Source organism: Hyalella azteca, unplaced genomic scaffold (assembly GCF_000764305.2).
Source record: "Hyalella azteca isolate HAZT.00-mixed unplaced genomic scaffold, Hazt_2.0.2 contig4936, whole genome shotgun sequence".
NCBI lineage: Eukaryota > Metazoa > Arthropoda > Malacostraca > Amphipoda > Hyalellidae > Hyalella > Hyalella azteca.
The window spans coordinates 56,950-78,074 of NW_025935144.1; the positions used below are offsets into that span (position 1 = coordinate 56,950).

Below are 21,125 nucleotides of genomic sequence, written 5' to 3' on the forward strand. Positions count from 1 at the left end.
TTAAAAAAAACGAATAAACAAGTAAATTCCTTTACAAATCCTCATTAATCTCTCCTCAACGTACAATGTCACTTATAAGGTACACGGTGCGCCGGGCTCAAGCGTGGGCGATGAGCTAGAAAGGGATGCGAATTGCACGATGAGAAGGCTTCAGAAGATGCACAAATTTGGTATATAACGAAGAAAATGCACAGCTATCCGTAATTAATTAATTAATTAACACATGTGTAGCGCACGGAGGGGCTTTGAACCAGGACTGTTACCGATACAAGGAAGCATCGTAGGTGTCGGCCTGCTTACTATCCGTCCATGGCCGGGTATAAGAAATCGATCCTGCCAGATAATGGTGGTCAGCCCGACTTTTTGTACGGACAAATTTGCAATACTATCAACGGACATACTTACAACAATATCAAATACATGAAAATAATTCTAATGGACAATTTAATTTTTACTTATTGGAAAGACTATAGAGGTCCAAACGCTATATAGAGTTGGCCCTACTTCTAATTCTAATGTAACTCACCTACTAGAAACGCTACACAGACACCAGGGGCCGTATTATCAAAAATTCGTATGAACGCAAAATAAACTTACGAGAGGCGTAAGTGCTGACTTGATGACGTAACTCTAGAGGTGGTATTATCAAAACATTTGCGCGGGAACCTACGTAACGTAACTGTACGCCTGCTCGGAGATGTCGTAAGTGGAGTTCCACACAAGTTTAGAGTGTCTGCTGAACCTGAAGCAATAGGAAACTATTGATTTACTAGCAAGTAGCAACACCGTGATTTGTGATAGAATTTTGTCAATAATCAGACAGCGCAGATTATACACGCATAGAATGATGGCTCTACTTGTGATGGCTCCACTACTTGATTGTGCAACATTTGCACGATCAAAATATGTGATCGTGCTAAGCAGTGCTATTGGAAAAAATTCAATTCATTTTTCCAAAAATGTTTTCATTCATTTTCAAAATTCAATTCATTCATTCCATTCTAGTCGGTACTTTATATCTTTGCCAACCATAATTTTTAGCTCCGTACACAGATTTCTTCTTCAACTCACGCTGTTAATTAAAAAGAGTTCACAACCATTTTAGAACGGCTTTTTCTGGGCCAACAAGGTGCAATACCGACAGACAGCATTCGATAGTCGATACCATGGAAGGCATCGATTCCCGCCATCGAAGTTCACAGAATGTAAACAAATCCAAAGCCTCTGATTGGTCAGTTGGTCAGATGGTTTTGATAATACGCTTTTAGCTAAGTCTTATGTACGAATGTTTTGATAATGCCAAAATTAGGGTATACTTACGTAACACGTAACTTTTTTGTCGGAAGTACAAAAAGTTACGAAGTTTTGATAATGCGGCCCCAGAGTACATCGGAGCTAGTAGGTTGGGAAAAGTGGGCACTATTAATGGGACAAAAACAAATTAAATGGAAAATAGCACAATTATTTTACTCTTGATGATGAATAAAAATGATGGATAAAACTAAGCATCACATCCTTGATTGAATTGCTTACAACCAAAGTAATGCTAAGAATTGTTTCACAGGCGAGAAATACTAAAAGAGAAATAAAATAAAATGTCCCATATATAGTACCTCGACCCGAGGTACAGTGCATTTGGCCAATTGGGACACTTTTCATAACCAAGACACTATCAAAATTTCAGGTCAGAATTTGTTTTTCGTTGTTCTGCATGTACTGTAGTAGGGTCGGTAAGAGAAATACGAAATGTTGTTATTTTTCTCTACGACTCAAGTAAGATTTTTCATATTCGTCATTGTCGTCTTTTAGCTCTGTTATTAAGCCTTAATATGTTTTTGAATCTGTGAAAAAAATATTTTTTTAACTTTTTCCTAGCAGTATATTGCTTCAAATGAATTGTGCTAAATACTGAATTTTTCTTCTGATGAACACGAGGAGAGCCTGCGATCTCTTTCAACGAATATTTGGCAGCGAACGGTCAATTTCAACTTCATAATGGAAAGTCCTGGCTTGAGGAATTGGACAGTCCTGGGACGTTGATTCAGTCCCAGTATGCTCCAAACCCCCATCAGGAAACATTCACCTGCCATTTTATTATTATAAAACCAAGTTACTATTTATCTCAAAAAATTTTATTTGGACCTATAGTATAACAGTAAATCACACAGTAAAACTTAAGTCTGCAATACTGGCGCTCTCATCACACTTAATACATTCATAAAAATGTTTAGTCGGCTTACCTTAAAACAAAATATTACTCACTGAGGAATGCAGGACAGGGCGACATGCACGTCTCGCTGCCACGTTTATCAATGCACAAACTTATGTGCTATTACTACCTTATAATGCTATTCAATATTTTTAATTATTTAAAATAACTGACGTGTCCCACTGCACCTCATTTTTCCCTACGTTCATACAACGTCTCAGCAACCTAAGAACTGTATCCTAGCGCGGGCTTCAGCCCCGTAATGCAACGTCAGAGCGTTGACACGGTAGCCAACCTTACCAGTAACCAGTAACAAAAGAACGAAGAACTTAATATAGGTATAGCAACTGAAGTCTCGAAAAATGAGTGAATATCCCTTACAGACCATTGAAAATGAGTGAGGGGCTGGGATGGTAAATAAGGTGAATTTAATTTAACCAAGTTTACTTTTTAACTGGTGAAGTGGCTCTAAGTTGTGTCCTGGAGGGGCCAGAACCAAAGGTAGCGGAAGCGGGGGCACATCCACTGGCTATAAATTTAACTCACGAACAAGCCCTGCAGAAAGCGTAAAGCTTCAGATGCATTAACCTAACTCAGCTACAGCGATAAAAGATACGCACACGTCGGGAGAACATCGTAAAGGTCCGTTACACTAGTGGCAACGACATGCGCTTTGAGTCGTTTGCTGCAGTGCCTCACCGCGCACAACCGTTCACATGCACTTGCTCCGCCACTCCATCTTACCGCAGCTAGTGAGGTTAGGTTAGGTCCGCTCAGGCTTCATTTTATGGGGAGAGTTGGGACAACGTAGTAAGTGGCGCCTGATGCACAATTGCCTGCTTATGATCGGGCATGTTTCAGCAGTATTTGTGGACTTTCGGCTCTATTGCTTCAATCACATAATTCCAAAGGCTACTACTATATGCCCTCTAGCTTGCTTGCCTGCGGGATGTATTATGTGTTGGGATAGTCTCTGGCAAGCAATTCGAGATAGTGACCGCCGAAAGCGCCTACAGGCACCTGATCACTCGCAAAGGTTCAACCGAGAAACCGAGGTTCAAGCTGTGCAAATAAATGCTTATGGTTTTATAGAAATTAAACCAGGGAAACATCAATGTTGCATGGAAAGTCGTCATAGCAAAGAAAAGTGATGTTTGAAAGTCGGCAAGGCTAGGCGCAAATGAAATCAACACAATCCAAAACCAACAACACACAACCACGCAAAACACACAACTTTAAACGCCCGCAATGGTAGGAATTCAAACACGGGACTGAAGCTCAATTTGAACACATGAACCTCCTCCCAATCACAAAAATTGAGCACACTGTTGCCCAATTTAACAAAATCATTCAAGAGGCAGACGAGAAACAAATACCAAAGGGCAACAGAAAAAAACACAACCCTAATTTCACACCTGAGATAGCCAGCCTCATCCGTCAACGCAACAATCTCAGACAAACACCCACCCCTCCCTTATCAATCACTACTCGAGAAATCCATGAACTAAACGCACGAATTCAGAACAAAATCACAGAACAACAGCACCGGGCTTGGCTCGAGTTCCTAGATACACTGGACCACAAATCCAACACCACACAACTTTATAGAACAATACGCAGCATACACAATTCGAACAGCAAACAAGAACACACCCACGCTGCAATCACCACTAACACAGACAACATTGCCACCAGACAAGCACAAGCAAACATTTTAATACAACACTACGCAAACATAAGTAGGTTACCCAAATACAAAGAAGACAGACGCATCATCAAACGCAAACAACTATTTCCACTAGACCCAACAGCTACCCTAGCAACTACAGACGACACTAAAAGGGTCATAAAAAATTAGACTCCTCCGCTGCTGGGCCCGACAACATTACAAACATACACCTCAAATACCTTGGTCCACAGGAAATCACAACACTTACAAATATCGCGAACTTCTCCTCACATTCCAAAGTACCAGACATCTGGAAAGTTGGCAAAATAATTACACTTCTCAAACCCAACAATTCACCCACTGAGACCGTCTCATACAGACCAATCACACTACTCTGTACACCATCAAAAGTCATAGAGCGCCTCATACTGAACACAGCCACTCCGCACATTACACTTTCTCCAATACAACACGGATTCAGACCTCACCACTCGACCACAACACTACTCACAAACCTCACACAAAGCATAAACGATAGCATCAACTCCCGCAAACCCGCACAGAGAACACTACTCCTTACAATAAACATCAGTAAAGCCTTTGATGCCATCCCTCGTCTCCCTCTCACAAACCAAATTTACAACACCACACTACACAACAACAACAAACGCTGGCTTGCCAATTACCTATCAGGAAGACAAGCATACGTACACTACTCTGGCAAGTCTTCACACACGTCACTCAAGCCAACGGCGTCCCACAGGGCTCCGTCCAATCACCCTCACTTTTCAATCTATACATGCACGACATATACCCGAACCACCTCCAAACATACAAATTGCCTCCTACGCAGAAGACGCTACAATAACATCCACTCACACATCCGCAGACATATGTACTCAAAAAGCACAATCATATCTCAACACATTATCACAATGGCTTACACTGAACAGACTCAAGGTGGCCCCTAGCAAAGGTACAAGCACACTAATGACCAGCTACACAAAGGAGCACCAATACAGACCAAACATCACATTAAACAACAGCCCGATCCCTCACACAAACGAAACAAAAATATTAGGGTCACCTACAACACCTCCGTGACTTTCGGTCCTAACATCGACAACATAGTGAACAACGCAAACATCACACTCAACTCACTTCGGTTCCTAGGCGGTACCAAATTTGGTAAAGACAGAGTAACACTAGCACCCACATACAAACAATTCATCAGAACAGTGCTGGCTTATGCCAGCCCCGCTTGGGCGCCCGCACTATCCAACACCAACAAACAAACTCCAAACACTACAAAAAAAGCCCTCAGGATAGTCACAGGCTGCACACAAAGCACCCCCATCGAACAACTTCATGCTGAAACAAAAATACTTCCCATAAAAGTACACCTCGACATGAGAGGAACACAGTTCCTAGCTGCAGCCATAAACAACACAGAACACCCATGCTACTACCTGCGCGACCACCCACCTACACACAGACGAATATTGCAAACCCAACGGAGATATTACACCAACACGCTAAACACAGTATCCCAATCCCAAGGCAACACCAACACAAAAAATACACACAATCATAACACAGAGAATGCTGGAGCTGGCCGGCAACAACAAAATCCTTGGACACCCACCACCTGACATAAGCATCACAGAAACCCAGCTCTCAAGACTGGAGAGAGTACACCTAGCCAGGCTGCGCTGCGGCCACCATCCCCACCCCCCCGCTACAAACACACGCAAACAGAATTGGTCAAGCAGACTCAGACACCTGCCCATCCTGCCAGGAAGCTCCCCACACAATCACGAACATTCTCCTGGAATGTCAGCTCTGGCAGGATCTCAGACAACACCACCACATAACCTCGGCCCTACAGCTCTGAATTGCGACCTCCTATCGGTAGTGTCGTACCTGCGTGAGGGGGGTCTCCTGTAAAAGGGAAACCGGGGAACCACAACAACTAGTAGCAATGAGAGACAAATTTATAAGAGTGAAATGGAAGTGATTACCACAGTTTAAATGAAGCGCAGGGGGCGTTGCTGAGGTCGCTCCAAGTAATTAATCTCCACAGTTTGAAATGAAGCACAGAGGGCGTTGCTGGGGTTGCTCAAATTAACTTATCTAACTATACAGAATATAACAAAGTATTCAACACATTGAAATAATCACTAAATGAAAAACACACGAACAAACCTTAAACCAAGTTAAAACTCTATTTTTCTTCATTTGGAGTTGAAGCTCTGAACACTAGTCCAAGGTAGTAAAACGCTCTTTGACACTGTGGGTTCAACAGCGGGGCTGACTAATCGGATGGGAATTTACAAATCTAACGTCCGCATATGTAAATTGCGAAAAATGAAATACAAAAATCCGAAATTATAATAATATTAAATCCTATATTTTCCTATCAGCGTCAGGGGGTCATTTTCAACACTGCCTTCAAGGGCATCGGTTGACAAGATGAACGCGCTAGCGCCGCTGCTGCTGCTCACTAGTCTGGCAGCCGCCGCCCTAGCGCAGGAGACTCAGCGGCCGGAACCAGGTGAGATTCAGCGCTCTGTTATACAGGGTGATTCACAAAAACTTCCTGTTTTGTATTTCGTGCCAAACAGTCAAATGTAGGAAAAGGGAGAAAAGTATTTCATATGAAAGGCAAGGTCATAAAGTTTTGTGTCCCGGCTAGTCTGTTGCCGCGATGCATTGGACAAGTGCGCAGCGTGTGTTTGCTGTCGAGGCGCACTTTCCTATTGGTCGTTTCATTATCGCTACTCAACGAGCATTCCACACTCGGTTCCGTATTCGTCCTTCAGGTCGGGTTCATGATCGGAAATCGATGGGTACGAGGGTGAATACATTTAGAGGGTGTGTAAGTGTGAATGCAAGGTGAACTGGAGGTCAGCGGACTGCCGCAACACCCGAAAACGTAGATAGAGTTCGAGAGGCGTTTCTGCGTTCTCCACACTTTGGATCTTCCGCTACATCTTGCAGAGCGCCTCATCTCATTGAGAGCCTCATCTTCTATGGCCGACTCGATCCCTCGATTTGGCTCCGTGTGAGTTTTTCATGGGATTACCTTGAATAAAATGTTTACAATGACTGTCCAAGGACCCTACCTTATTTGAAGAACATCAGCATTGAATAGGACCCTACCTTATTGAACAAGCCATCGCCAACATACCTGTCAATATGCTTCTGCGAGTTGAACGGAGCTTCGAAAATCGACCAACTGAATGTATTGACAATGGATGCCGTCATTTGTCCGATGTCATCTTAAAAACCAAGTGATACAAAATTTCAGGCAATGTTTTTTCAATAATATATTTATTGTAATGATATCTTTGCTAGTTATTTTTTATTGAGCTTTCAAATCAGAAAGTTTCCATGAATCATCCTGAATCATCCACAGTACAAATTATGCAAGTGAAATGTGCAAGGTCAAGTCGTACATCAAGTTAACGAAATATTACAGTCTGTTTGGAAACAAGACTTAGCCTCTTATCGCAGCACTATGATGGAAGTATTTTGACTATGTTTTTTGCGGAGACAAGAAATAAAAAAGATTGCAGTACTAGCAGCAATATTCATATTACGAGTAATAACAATTGCGAAACTGATATTAACATTTTCAGGAATCTATATTAATTTGACGTTGCCAATAGGGGGCTCCGTTTGAGCCAAGTTTTGCATTTGTCTAAGAATTTTTTATAATACGAGTAGAAACAGTGCATGAAGCATTTAGATAAGACTCATCGCGACCACTTTTATCACAGCGCTGCCATATCAATATCTAGTTGAGTATTCAAACAACCAAATACTATAATTATACATTTACGTGTAAAATAACTTATATGTCCTGAACTTATATCGCCTTCTTGACGCTGCAGGCGATGGTGCTGCGGCTGTGATGCTGCTGCAGGGCTCCGGCACACCGGCGGCCACAAGTTACGCGCGTCTCCTGAACCCGTTTCCCGAGTTGAGGAAGTTCACTCTGTGCTACCGCATCCGCATGTACCGCTACCGGGAGGAGGACGATATAAATATATATGGAGGACCGCTCCTGTCATATGCCTTGCTTGATACTGATAGCAGCGCTCTCAGGATTGGTATGTCTTTGAAGTTTTCGTAAATTTACTCAGGCTGTAAATCCAGAAATAGTTTTGTTTTTGCCATTTTTTCGATATTCTTGCAGGAGATACTTATTTGGATTACTTCCACATTTCAAAATCAAAGAAGCTGAAGCAATTGTCTGAAGACTATGTAAATAAATAATACTTTTTATTTGATATTGCGAGTTTTATAGTAGTTCTAATTATGGTGATGAATTTTTAACATAATTGTGAACAAAGATGAACGGTTTGACATGAGCACCAGCTCTCTTTATGACCACCAGTTCAGTTGTGTCATGACGACGGTATTTACGTTACATATCAATATGGGGGCAGATCACAGGCTGTATGGCTACCAGGTGTGCCTGAGTAGCATTTGTGCAACATCCAATGTGATCACTCCACTGTGGTACTGGAGTCACTTTTGCTTCACTTTCGACGACTCTGACAAGTCCTGGATTATCTACAAGGATGGAGTAAAGGAAGCCGGAGATAAACTATACGACTTTTCCGGAGTGATTTCTGGAAATGGAGCCTTTGTCATTGGTAAGACGGGTTGAAGATGTTACTCTTAATGTGAATATTATTCACAGAAGGACACTTTTCCTGTAGTAGTTAAAACTTAGCGAATATTTTAGCTTGTTTACTCTACTCAACAAGGAAAACTAAAATGCATTTTATATTTGTCGTTAACCTTCATTTAACTATCAAGTTCAAAGTTATTTTCTATGGATATTTATGTAAGTGGCAGTCCTCGTGTATATTTCTTACCTCATTCCAGGCTCGATTTTATTTTAATGTAGGCCTAAGATATGAAAAAATCGAAGATGAATCGGTAGCTGTCGAATTCAAAATTTGTTTTCACATTGATTCGCTATTTTCGTGAAAATATCAAGTGATCTTAATTGACCAGCGATTGTGTTAGCAGAACAGCATACTTATTTCAATTCTTCCAGTTATAAGTTGATTCTGACCAGGCCAACAACAAGATAATTTCGGAGGTGGTTTCGAAGGAGACAGGAGCTACAGCGGGGAGATCACACAACTCAACTTTTGGCACCGAGTTTTAGACGCATCGACTATCAAAAATGTAGTATCCCATGCATTAAACTTTAAGAAGTAACTGAATTAATGTCAATAGAAATTTAAATTAGGCAACAAATTAATTAAATTAAGTTGTTGGAGAACGCTCATATGGGATTGAGTTTAATAATAATATTTTGTGGTCTGATGTATAGATGATGGAAAGCACAAGGATAATATTGCTACAACTGCAGTTCACGAGTATATAGAGGAATTCACGAATTTTTCCCCTTATAACCCGGCAGATCGCCGAATGCAGTAATAAAGATGAAGGTGATGCGTTGGCGTGGTCAACACTGCGCTGGAATATCAGTGGAGAGGTCGAGTGGCTTGTTCAAAACTTGACTACTCTCTGCTCATCGTCTAGGCGAGACTTCATCTTCTTCCCAAGCCGGTTTCAGTTAAACGAGGCTCGGGCTGTGTGTAAGGTGATTAAAAAATTGATGTCAGTATATATTAATCCATTTGGACATACATTTTTTGATGTCTTTTAAAACTTTTCGAATAAATTTGAATTTTCGATGTTATAAATATTTTGAGATAATAAGGGAAACATTCACTCATTTTTGACAGTTTGTTCCAATGCTCATCCGTATTGTATCGCATTCTAGTAGTATATTTAGAAGTTTGATGCGCAATTATGAAATTTTACAGGTAAAAGTAATATTTGAAGCACAATGAGCCAACGAAAATGCGTGATCCGGAGAGGAAGTATGGACAGATCAATTATGCGAAGGTGTGGTTTGGGGGGGGGGGTAAAGAGTAAATCTCAAGATAGAGAGAAGTCATTTGAATAGCAAGAGAGGCTGCTCAGAGGCGTAGTCAATAGAGCATCGCGTGTGTTTGTCTTCAACAAGTTAATTGAAAGGGATGGTCATGCATCGGTAGAGAGATGTGCGAATAATTTTGAATGAACTGGTTCTTTGACACCTGGGACGGCACGAGGAGGTGATCGAACAGTGCGAACGTCGGGAAACTGCGAACTCTTGTTTGATTGCACCAGCATGTCGTACGGCTGAGCGCCTAAGCTAGGCCGGCATGGCTTCAGTGGCTGGACGCTCATGTTCAAAGTTTTCCTAGGTCCCTAGTTTTCCTGGGTCGGCTTCCCTTGGTCCGTCCCATCCTCCTGCAGTCCCTGGTCTCATAGAACCTTCACTAATTATTCGTCCACTTCTCTATCGAATTAAACTCCGGAATTCGACAATAAAGACCAACGTTGAAATGATTCCGGAAAAGTTTCTGTTTTTTAATGACAAAACGGCCTGTTTCTATTAACTGGTTGTAGATCAACATGTGATTCTCTATCGACCACTCTCTCTACTGAAATTACGTTTCGTCACGAACAGACCCTTTACTCTTCCCCCCCCCCAATTAAGATCGTTTATACATCACGTGTTGTGCAGCTCAAATCACCCATACTTCCCTGTTGAATCCTGTACATTAGAATATGAGCAGCTTATTATGCGAATCCTAGATTCTGATACTCTGCTAGAATTTCGAAATCTATATTCATTCACAAACTCATTATCGGTAAGTCTGACTGGAACCAACTATTGAAAAAAAATGCACTCCCAATCCAACTTATTTCTCCATTTAGATTTAGATTAGATATATATTCCGTTTAGATTCCGTTTCCAATTGATTCCGTTTATAGAATCAATCAAATCAAATCATGCACAACGCTAGTAAATAAACTCAAAATGCGTATTTTTATACGCAATTCGCCAAATTTTGTTAAAATGAAACAAATTTTTTACCAAATTTTGTTAAAATGAAACATGCAATTTTATTTGCTTAGAAATTTGGTGGGGAGATTGGCATCCCTATCAACGACGCAGAAAACACTCGGATGTTCACCGAGACGGTCGGGTGGGCTGAACACTGCTCTAGTTACCTCGGATCAGCTTACCTGTGGCTTGGGGCTCAGGACGGTAATGTAGAAGGCCGCTGGGAGCATTTCGAGTCCAATAAAACAATCACGTACCAAGGCCGGTGGCGGGGAGGTGGCCCCAACGGAGGCACTGTCGAAAATTGCTTGGCGATGATGTATGGTCCTGGCATCAACGGACTCTGGTCCGATTTCGCTTGCTTTGATTCACATAAAAAATGCATGTTCTGTGAATTTAAGAACTACCCAACAATGTTCCTAAAAGGGCCTCTCTTGTGCAAAAATTCGCCTTTCAACACTAGATACATCTTACGTGGAAGCGTCAATAACCGGCCTTCACTCACTGGTTACCGGCACTCTGACATCTTTTGGGACAACGAAACCCAAGCGTGGAAGCTGGCTTCGAAAAAAGTGAGACACAATTGATGCATGCATGGAGTCGTTTGTTTATGCAATGTGATTTTTTTAGTATATTTCTGGAATTTGATGCATTTGTTAATGCATTCCATTCCTTGAATTGAAGTAGGAAAGTCTCCAATGAAAAAATGTTTTTATAAAAATTTTACAGACGCCGGGGGCCTCGGCTCTGCACATTCCTGATTCGCCCTCTGATTATCCTTTGGGGAAGAAAACGTGGGAGGTGGAATCACAAATTTGCGGATACAGTCGAGGTGAAAAGGTTCAATTGACCTTATCGGCCTGTATTTTTGGCCAGTACACGTGTGATGATGGTTCCTGCATAGCCTTGCGCAAGAAGTGCGACCTCAGAATGGATTGCCCCGACAACAGCGACGAGACGAAATGCACTCTTCTGAGCATCCCAGTCGGTTACAGCAACACGATCCCACCACCACCTCTTGTTCAGAGCGAACCGCTGCCAGTAAATATATCTGTGTTCATTTCTTCATTCCCTGGAATCAAGACTGAAGTTCTCTCCTTCGAAACAAACTTCGTGCTGCTGTTAATGTGGCAAGATTCGCGCCTCAAATTTCTTGACCTGAAAAACGAACGTTCCCTCAACATGCTGACGCCCGAGGAGGTACAGAAAATTTGGTTCCCGGAAATTTTCTTTTACAACGATGATGGAAATCTATTTTCCAATCTGGAGCAAGGATCTCGAGTTGAATTAATTGCTGGAGGAACAGCTGTCCAAGGAGGATCAGACAACTCGGACGAAGGTACGTACTATTTGCATAGAAAATGTAAAAATATTCAATCAGTTAAATATAAAAAATGATACATATATCATATATAATAAGAACAGTTATGGTGCCGTGATAGTCAAATACAGTATCTATGAATGAAACATCATGAAGTCTCATACAAAATGGATGGTTTTTTAATGAAGCTTTTAAATTTTACAAGCATCTTCTCTTGAATTTTACAAGAATATTTGCTTTGATTGCTTACTTATTCAACTGTTTGTTATCGAAGTGTGTTGTAAAATATCGTCGAACTACGGAAATCTAGAAGGGAATGCTCATCTGCCCGAACTACGGAAATCACCAAGATCAGTTGTGTATTTCGACAGACACTATTTCAATCTTATTGTATACAATACATATTTGAGCTTCAAGTGTCTCTATTCAACAGCGAACATAATCAGTGAAGGTGTTGTATCATTGGGGATTTGAAAGACCTTCCCAGCAGAAAAGAAGCCTATGTAAATGAGCAAGATAAGTTTAATAAAAAAGTAAAAAATTATTGTGAATTCTAGTCGTGCACAGGAGAATTTTTTCAGCAATTTTAATAAATCGAAGCTTTTGTTTCTCTAGTGTGTATTCATGCTCTCCAACTACAGTGCGGTAAAAAAAATGAATCAGTGAAGCTTCATTGGAAATCAAGCGAAAAATTTGCAAATAATTATTTCAGGTTTGGTTTAACTTGAGAGTGTGCCAAGTTGAGCTGACTACCTTCCTTTAAGTTATTTACTTCTTCCGTTGATGAGCCAGACTTCGAAATCATGCTAAATTTATATAAATAAGTCCGAAAGTCATTGGAAAACAAGTGTGACATCTTTTCCTTGCTCAAAATGGGAATTATGCTGGGTATTTTTCTAAAATTCACGAAAATCATCCAAACATAACAAAACTTCAAAACGTCAAAGAATAATATCGGTCGGAGCAACTTGTCGGCGTCAATGACAGTTACTTTGTTATTGGCCAAGCCAAACTTTGGTAACCTAGAATTAATGTCTAGGTATGTTGATCGATTCTTGATATGTTACTCGCGTGAAATATGTTTCATCCAAGTAGAGAACTTCTCTCTTAGCAGCTAGCGAGATCCATTTCCATTTGATGAAAAGATTTAAAAGATTAACAAAGGGGAATTCCCGAAGAGCTCAAAAGTATTGAATACAGGTAAGATTGAAAAAAACTTTTTTATCATATGCCCCCCTCAGGGGGGACTTCTGACGGGTGTCTCTGCTCGTCAGAAGTCCTATGTGATTTCGCGTTCCTAGGGGGATTGTTCCTGAGCGCCCCACCGTTGAGCTCGCGGTGTCTGACTGCAGGTCTCAGTTGTGGGGTTAAGTTATTATGTAGGCAGGATTCCTTACATTTCCTTTCTCTGTCTCTCTCGTGCGGGTGGCCGACGTCCCGCGTAAGCGACCTCATGTTCGAGTGTCTTCGTTTCTGTTGCTTTTCACCTGTCCCTCCTTGTCACTTCGTCTCTTTGAGATGCTAACGCTGCTTCTTTCGAGCCAGCTTCAGCGGGCTGGACATCTGAGACCTTCCGCCCCTTGTGGGTGATGAATAATTGAGACCTTCCACCTCTATGGTGATGTTCATCGTGACTTTCGGTGCGAGATAGCTAAATAGCTGAAGCGCTAGTAAACATTTGGCCACTAAACTAACTAACTAACTTATCATATGCCGTTCGAACGCCAAAATCCATGATTTATGTCAGCTATCGCAACGTTGAATAATTAACTCGCTTGCAATCGGCCAGAAAAGAGGTATTGATTGTTGTTTTAGTATTGACTATCAACTGTTAATTCACAGTGCGCAGAAAATTATTTCTTTAGAATACTTTCTATATTTTTTTCTCCTGGATCACGAGCATTCTTCACTTTTTGGTGAATGTAGCACCGGATTTACCAACCGACTTAATGGATAATATAGCAGTAAAGGCTTTATATACATCGCTTAGAATGCTGGAACGTGTGCTGACGGCGATGTTATATTAGCTTGCATGGTAGCGACGCAGCATTAAGGCGATGGCTGTGTCAAAGAAATTCAATATGGAGTAAATGCAAACAGTAAATGCAAACTCCTCCACTTGATTTACTGCTTTTAATCTCGATGTAATCTAAGAAAACTGTTGATATGTCTCATTACTCTTTTTAATATAGACGTTTAATATGATATATTAATTACGTGTCTACGGAATGGTTATCGTAGCGAATTCTTACTATATTTCACTATATAAATGTATTTTAAAGCAAATAACGATATATTGCAAACTTATTTCCTATATAACATTTTTCATTCCATTCATATAATAAGCTGGAATTTCAGTTTTGCTTCAAACAAAAATCAGTTTTCCTCAACCTTACGTAACGTATTGACAGTTTAAGGACGCTGTTGTAGTTTCGTTAGCATTTAACGTAAGTATTTCAATGCTTCAAGTGCACCAATGTAATAACGCTTTTCATGTACTCGAAATAAAATTTTAAATGTTATAAATAAACACTCGTTTAACCTTATAGCTAATTTCACACATGCTTTTTATTCATGAGTTGGAACTACTGGGTGCGGCAGTGAGGGCGGATGTTTTTGTGATGTGTAGTACTCTCCCCTATACCGTCTAAGAGAGGGGGGCGGATGGTTTCGTTTGACTCGTGAGGTCATAGCATTGTTCGTGCTTCAGTTGCCATGGAGCCTTGGAGTCTTGGACGATGGAACATCGCGTTTTCGCCTATGATTCTTTCGTCCTAAATAATGAGTCAGTCACCGTCGTACAGCGTGAGTTTCGACGCTACTTCAACATTCACCGAAATAGAGCTGTTACCTCTTAAAACACCATCATTCGTTGGGTTGAATCACTCCGCAGGCGTGGTGAACTGATCAACAGAAGAACAAAAGGAGCTCCGCGAACAGTTCGAACTCCTGAAAATATGGACATCATTCGACAAGCCGTTCTTCGCAGTCCGACTCGATCTGACCGGCAACATGCTGCTGCACTTCGCCTCAGTGACCGTTCGGTGAGGCGAATTTTGCATTTGGATCTATGCTTTCCCCCATACAAATTAGCCATTGTGCAACAGTTAGAGCCCAGAGCCCCTACCAGACGTGTGTGGTTCCAGTAGGATGGGGCGCCCGCCCACAGAGCCAGAGCATCAATGGACGTCATCCGCCCTCTCTTCCCTGGTCGCCTTATTTCCAGGTTTGGCGTTGTTCTTTGGCCTCCTCGGTCCCCAGATTTATCCAAATGCGATTTTTTCTCATGGGGACATCTCAAGGCTAGAGTATAACCATCGTCATTTCTGATTAGCGCTCTGAGTTCACTGTAACAGCATGACCATTACAGTCTTCAAAGAAGTAAGGGCAAATGTTGCACGTTGGCGATACAAGCCCCGAACTCTGGACGAATTAAAGGTGCCCAGTACTGGCTGCCAGTTCATCTGCCGCTTGAACTGTCCACGCTACTGTCCTTGTGTATGGGGTTTCAGCCGCTTAAGAGGCATGTGCCGGCACGTGCCCGAGACGCGGCCGAGAGGGTCAACGATGTGTTGATTTCTTCGCTGGAGAAGTGGCCAGTACGTGGTGCTGATTCAGCCATGGCGAGAGTACCTGTGCCGCTCATGTGAAGCATCTTGGGTGAAGTGAATCATGACTTGTTTGAACGATAATGGTTCTAAGAACACAGCAAAGTGGAGTCCAGACGATATTCAATTGTTCTCTGAGATATCCTAAGATCCTTACGATTTTCGGTATGGAACTCTCTACGCCACATCACTGTTGGTGCACAGCCAGCACTCCAGCCAGTCCGCTCGTAGCAGCTGTTGTCCCCCATCATAATTCTACCTCCACGCTTACCCCGTCTCCCCGCGTTTTTGCACCGACTGCCGGACGGCTTTTCATAGTTACTTCATATTTTTCATTTAGAAACTAGACGCATTTGGTAATATAATTTGGAAGCTAGTAATTACCCCAATTTGCGGCAGAATATAAGTGTATGTCACTGAAGGTTGATTAAATTTTGTTGAATAATTAAAATTAAATATTTGAAACATTTCCATGAAGTTGATTAAAATATGACAGATTAATGTTTAGCTACTCGAATTTCAGCAGAAAAATAAATTCAACTTACGTTTAGCTTGGATTTCATAATACGAGAAAAACTGCAAAATGTGGTTCTATGATCCGAATTATATTTTCCGGAGCTGCCAGCATGAATATCAATGAATTCGTGTCATACATTTGGGTGAACTATATGTGTGAACCATGAAGAACATGGCAATACTGAAAAGTATTTACTATCCGGAATTTTATGGGATCTATTAGGTGTGTTCGTGGTGTTTTGCAATTATGATACGCAATGATCATTATTCCAGTTAATTAAGGATTCCAGTTAATTAAATAAAAATAACTGCTAGTCAGTTCATGAAATTAATGCATCCTGATTGAAAAAATATAACCTAGTACTCACTGCATTGAATTCCCCACCACTGGCAATCAGACCGCTATACGTATAAGCGCGATCAGCTTTGTCGTGTTCTTTAAATTTGTGGGCTTCCGTTATGCTGCTGATCCCAATTGGCGTACTGGCGACTTTTTTATAGGATTATAACTCCGACGCCAAGGTGTGGTGTCACACGTGGTAGTGTTGAAATTTGAATGCTTCATAAAATAACGTGATTTTAGTGAACATATTGATTTGTTATGCGTAGGTATTTACTCGTGTATTCTGTTTTAGGATCATACGGTTAATCTCGCCGGTTAAAAAAATATTCGCCGTATTGGGTACGCAGCCGTGTACCACCAAATTTGTGCACCAATCAGCCTTGAAAGTAACGCCTAGCATATTTGCGGATGACCACCAATCAGCCGCGGTAAAGCCATCCGTCGGTAACCAGCCCATGACATCATCTTGCTTTAAATATTAGGAGCTTTATGTGAGGGGTCCATCCACATTACTGTCATAGACTTTTTCTTCAATACCGTCACTTTGCTCAGGGCTGGGTATCCTGAATAAAATTGTCGACCCTATTCTCCCACACTGAGCAGGTGAGCATATAAGCGTAGGGCAATATTTGTGTATTTGTGTAGCTTAGGATAAAACTATGAATGTTGACATTTATGCTTGATAAAATTTAACTAAGTGAAGACAGATCAATATAATTGCTTAGTTATTAATTTAGGCTCGTTTCCTGAGCAGGTCAGATCTTTAGGACTGAACCTTGTCGTCCCGCGAGTTCACATACTAGTTCAAATACTAATTTATATTCCCGTATCCACTTGTATCAACTTACCTTTTTTATATTCACTTTGCACTATTGTCAATAATATTCCCTTGTATCCTATATACTTTAAGCCTGTAACGTTAACTGTAGTTTATAAATCCAACCTGCCTACTTGAATTGATTTGCTTACCCCCTAAATATAATTTCGAACCGACGTTCCCTGACACTTTACGTCACCATATTCTGAATCGAATAGCCCAGAGTATAATGGTTGTCCACCACTGATCTGAACGTTACATCGAATCACCACTTCATACCCTGATTTTAGCTCGAACAATGCAGAATGGTCAGGAGTAGGACCCTTCTTTGCAACAGCATCAGCTAGCTCGATGCGAACAATGTCAGCATGAGCTTTAATTAACCCACTGTAGGCGCAGTTTTCCTCTCATTCAGGCCAAGTAGCAGCTGACGAATTTGATATTCAAGATCGCAAGATGTGTCCGTCTGGGAGAGTACATATGAGCTGCAAGGCTCATTCAGTTTCTAAACGTCAGAAACTAATTTTATTAAGTGGGTTGGACACATGTGTACCGCAGTGCAATGGCCATGCCACGCGTGTACCTCGATGAGCATTGGTCACGCTCACCGAGAGAACGTTTCCTGCCGATGTAATTAATTATGTACTGATGAAGAACATTAAGGTTCTAAAGCAAAAAGGCCACTGACTCATTATAGAATGAGCCTAAAATTAAATTCTATGAGGTTATAAATTATAAATCTTAACTTTACCGCCGTTCGCATAAATGAGCTTCCTACTAATGAATGAATAGCTGCAATTACAAGAGATTATATATTAATCCTGTAAATTTAAATACTGTTGTCTCCCATTGGGGTCATATGTTCCCTCTTTAAAAATAATGCTAGAAGTTATCAATTAAATTGATTGACAAATACCGGGACAAAGAAATGTACATGTACCAATTTAACTAGCTTATTGTGAATATTAATGATGTGAAGATTTTTGTGGCTTAAGTCTTAAGAGATGAGCTTCGATTTTTTTGTAGTTAATATGGCTTAAAAACGTTGGTTAGACGGCAACGAGCGGGCTGATTTTGAATTAACGTCTAGGAGAGTCACTGAATTGGGCTACGAAATCGCATAAACTAGAAGCAACTTAAACTTACGTCAATGTCTCAATGACGCTAGCTTCTGAACTAGGGGTCCATTTATTTGCGCTCATTTTTGCTCATTACCAAAGCTTTTAATGAACGTTGCAAATGTTCATTTTGTTGTTATCACAAGGGAATTGTTAATGCGATATCATCCTTACGCAGTTTTTATATAAATTAATTTTCATTCGGCAAATAAGTCAGCGGAAGTCTAATACAGCGACTGAAAAATCCTCGAGCCACGAAAAGGCATCTTGAGTTTATTTACGAGGTTTGGATAGCTTGAAAAATCCTAGCAAAGCCAGGGATCCTACAATTTTGTCACTTGACCGCAATAGCAGTTATAGAATTGATTATGGTGGATCTGGCATATTCGCGACATTCTGTATATTTTTACCATGCCATGTAATGATATAATTCGTTTGTGAAGTTACTTAAACGAATCTTTAAGTTTATAATGTGCTGTGAACTTAACGGGAGCGCAGCCGTGCACCACCAATTTTTGCACCAATAAGCCCTGAATCAAACGCCTTGGATATCTCCGGACCTACACCAATCAGCCATGCACCACTCGGTTTTGTCCTCTTCCGGCCTTGACCACCACCTGCCGTGCACCACCAGGCCGCGGATCGAATCTGACTTCCGGGCATCGTTAAATTACGTAATTTTACGTTCACCGCATCTGAGGTTAGGTTTCAGATAGCATAGTTCTGTTCCAAAATTTATCCTCCTTCGACAAGTGGCCGTTCGACCGAGGGCTGGTTCTTCTTCTTATTTATTCTTATAGGAGCACTAGAAACTAGTCCATAAAGCCCCTTGCCTAAACTGGGTTTAATTGGTACCTAACAATTTAATAACTCTGAAAGTGAAAATATGAAACAAAGAGAGAACACACACACAAATGGAAAAACAAAAAAAAAAATAATAATAAAATAATGTAAAATAAAAATAAAAGGAATGGATGAAGAAAAAAATAAAATCAAATATAAAATAAATAAAAAAAGAGGCTGGTTCGACCCACGGCCTAGATACGGACGGCTTGAAGTGTTGAATGCTACGTTCGAGTCTCGATTTAACCGTGGAAGAGAGAAGACGTTCTGTGTGGTCTGACTGCGTTCTACCGGCGAGCTCAGGACGACGGTCAACGGCACGTGAGCAATCTGTCAAAACTAAGCAGTCTCAATAATTTTGTCACTATTCATATATATATATATATTTTAATTTAGTCCGTTGATGAGTCGAAAATTTAGGTAGGCTCTGACTAGTAGCCACCTGGCCTGGCCCACTTATCACATCCCATGCATGATGCAGATGATGCAGTGCACACTGCAAACGCCAAGCATGACGCAGCACGCAACTCACGCAACGCTCAATAGTAGAATGAGTCATCAACAATCGGCAAACCAAAATTTTTCCAAATTTGTAATTGTACCTAAACCTATCTATGAATTGCATCATTGCATGCATTGTGCTGTGTGCACAGCACCAGGCACCTTATACTTGGTAATTCCAAAGAATTATTTACATCTCCTAGAGTCTAGACTATTACTCCTACAGTCCTACTTATGCAGGTTTACGGCTTCGCTTTCTTTTCCAATAATGTTTGCCTCCTTTACGTCGCCTTCATTTTGAAAACGTGAGACAGCTGTTTTTGAATACCAGATCACAGCTCCGTATCAACTGCTTCCGCACTTTTTTTCATCAGCTAAATGTTTTTGCGATAACTGTCATTGAAAAATTACCATTACGCCTAAAAATCTATTACCGGAAATTTACGTAACAACCTAACATTATAACAGTAGCTTGCTTTAAATTCCCTTAAACGATGTGTTAGGATATGAACCGACTACTTCTAAACACCGCTGTCACGCACTGTAATCCAAAATAATCGTCTTCGGTTGCGAGGTAGAGTATATAAAGAGGAGCGCAGCCGTGCACCACCAATTTCGTGCACCAATAAGCCCTGAATCAAACGCCTTGGGTCTCTCCGGACCTACACCAATCAGCCGTGCGCCACTCGGCTTTGTCCTCTTCCGGCCTTGACCACCACCTGCTTTGCACCACCAGGCCGCGGATCGAATATGTCTTCCAGGCATCGTTAAATTACGTAATTTTACGTTCACCGCATCTGAGGTTAGGTTTCAGATAGCATAGTTCTGTTCCAAAATTTATCGTCCTTCGACAAGTGGCCGTTCGACCGAGGGCTGGTTCGACCCATGAAAAGGGGGGGGGGGTAAAAAATGTTTCGCCACCTAATATATATATTCAATTTACTTGGATTGTTCAGTTGTGGTGATCGGTTGAAATTCACTCAGACTCAGAACTAAGAAGTTGCATCCTTCGCTGGAATACCAGAAACAAGACCTTTTCTTGACCGAAATGTTGTGTGCCATGTACCAATTCACAAAATATGAAGCCTTAATGCCATACTATCAGAACATAACCCCCACGGCCATACCTCCGCACCTACCCCCGACTCTCTCTACTTTGATTAAGCTAATGACTGGCCCTTCCTCCTCACTTGCTCCACCTCTCCAGTTTCCCGCAAGGTTAGGTCTTAATAGCGGTTGCAGCGTTTAGTAG

At 41.2% G+C, this 21,125-nt stretch overlaps 1 protein-coding gene across 1 annotated transcript; it reads left to right on the forward strand.

The window, feature by feature from the left end:
- The first annotated feature begins 6,350 nt into the window (after positions 1-6,350).
- On the forward strand, positions 6,351-15,777 carry LOC125177790. The gene is made up of 9 exons (XM_047880188.1): positions 6,351-6,432; positions 7,775-7,993; positions 8,333-8,472; positions 9,325-9,507; positions 10,878-11,378; positions 11,536-12,145; positions 12,561-12,578; positions 15,235-15,353; positions 15,640-15,777. The coding sequence occupies exons 1-9, from the start codon at positions 6,351-6,353 to the stop codon at positions 15,775-15,777; spliced, it is 2,010 nt and encodes a 669-aa protein (XP_047736144.1).
- The last annotated feature ends 5,348 nt before the right edge of the window (positions 15,778-21,125 follow it).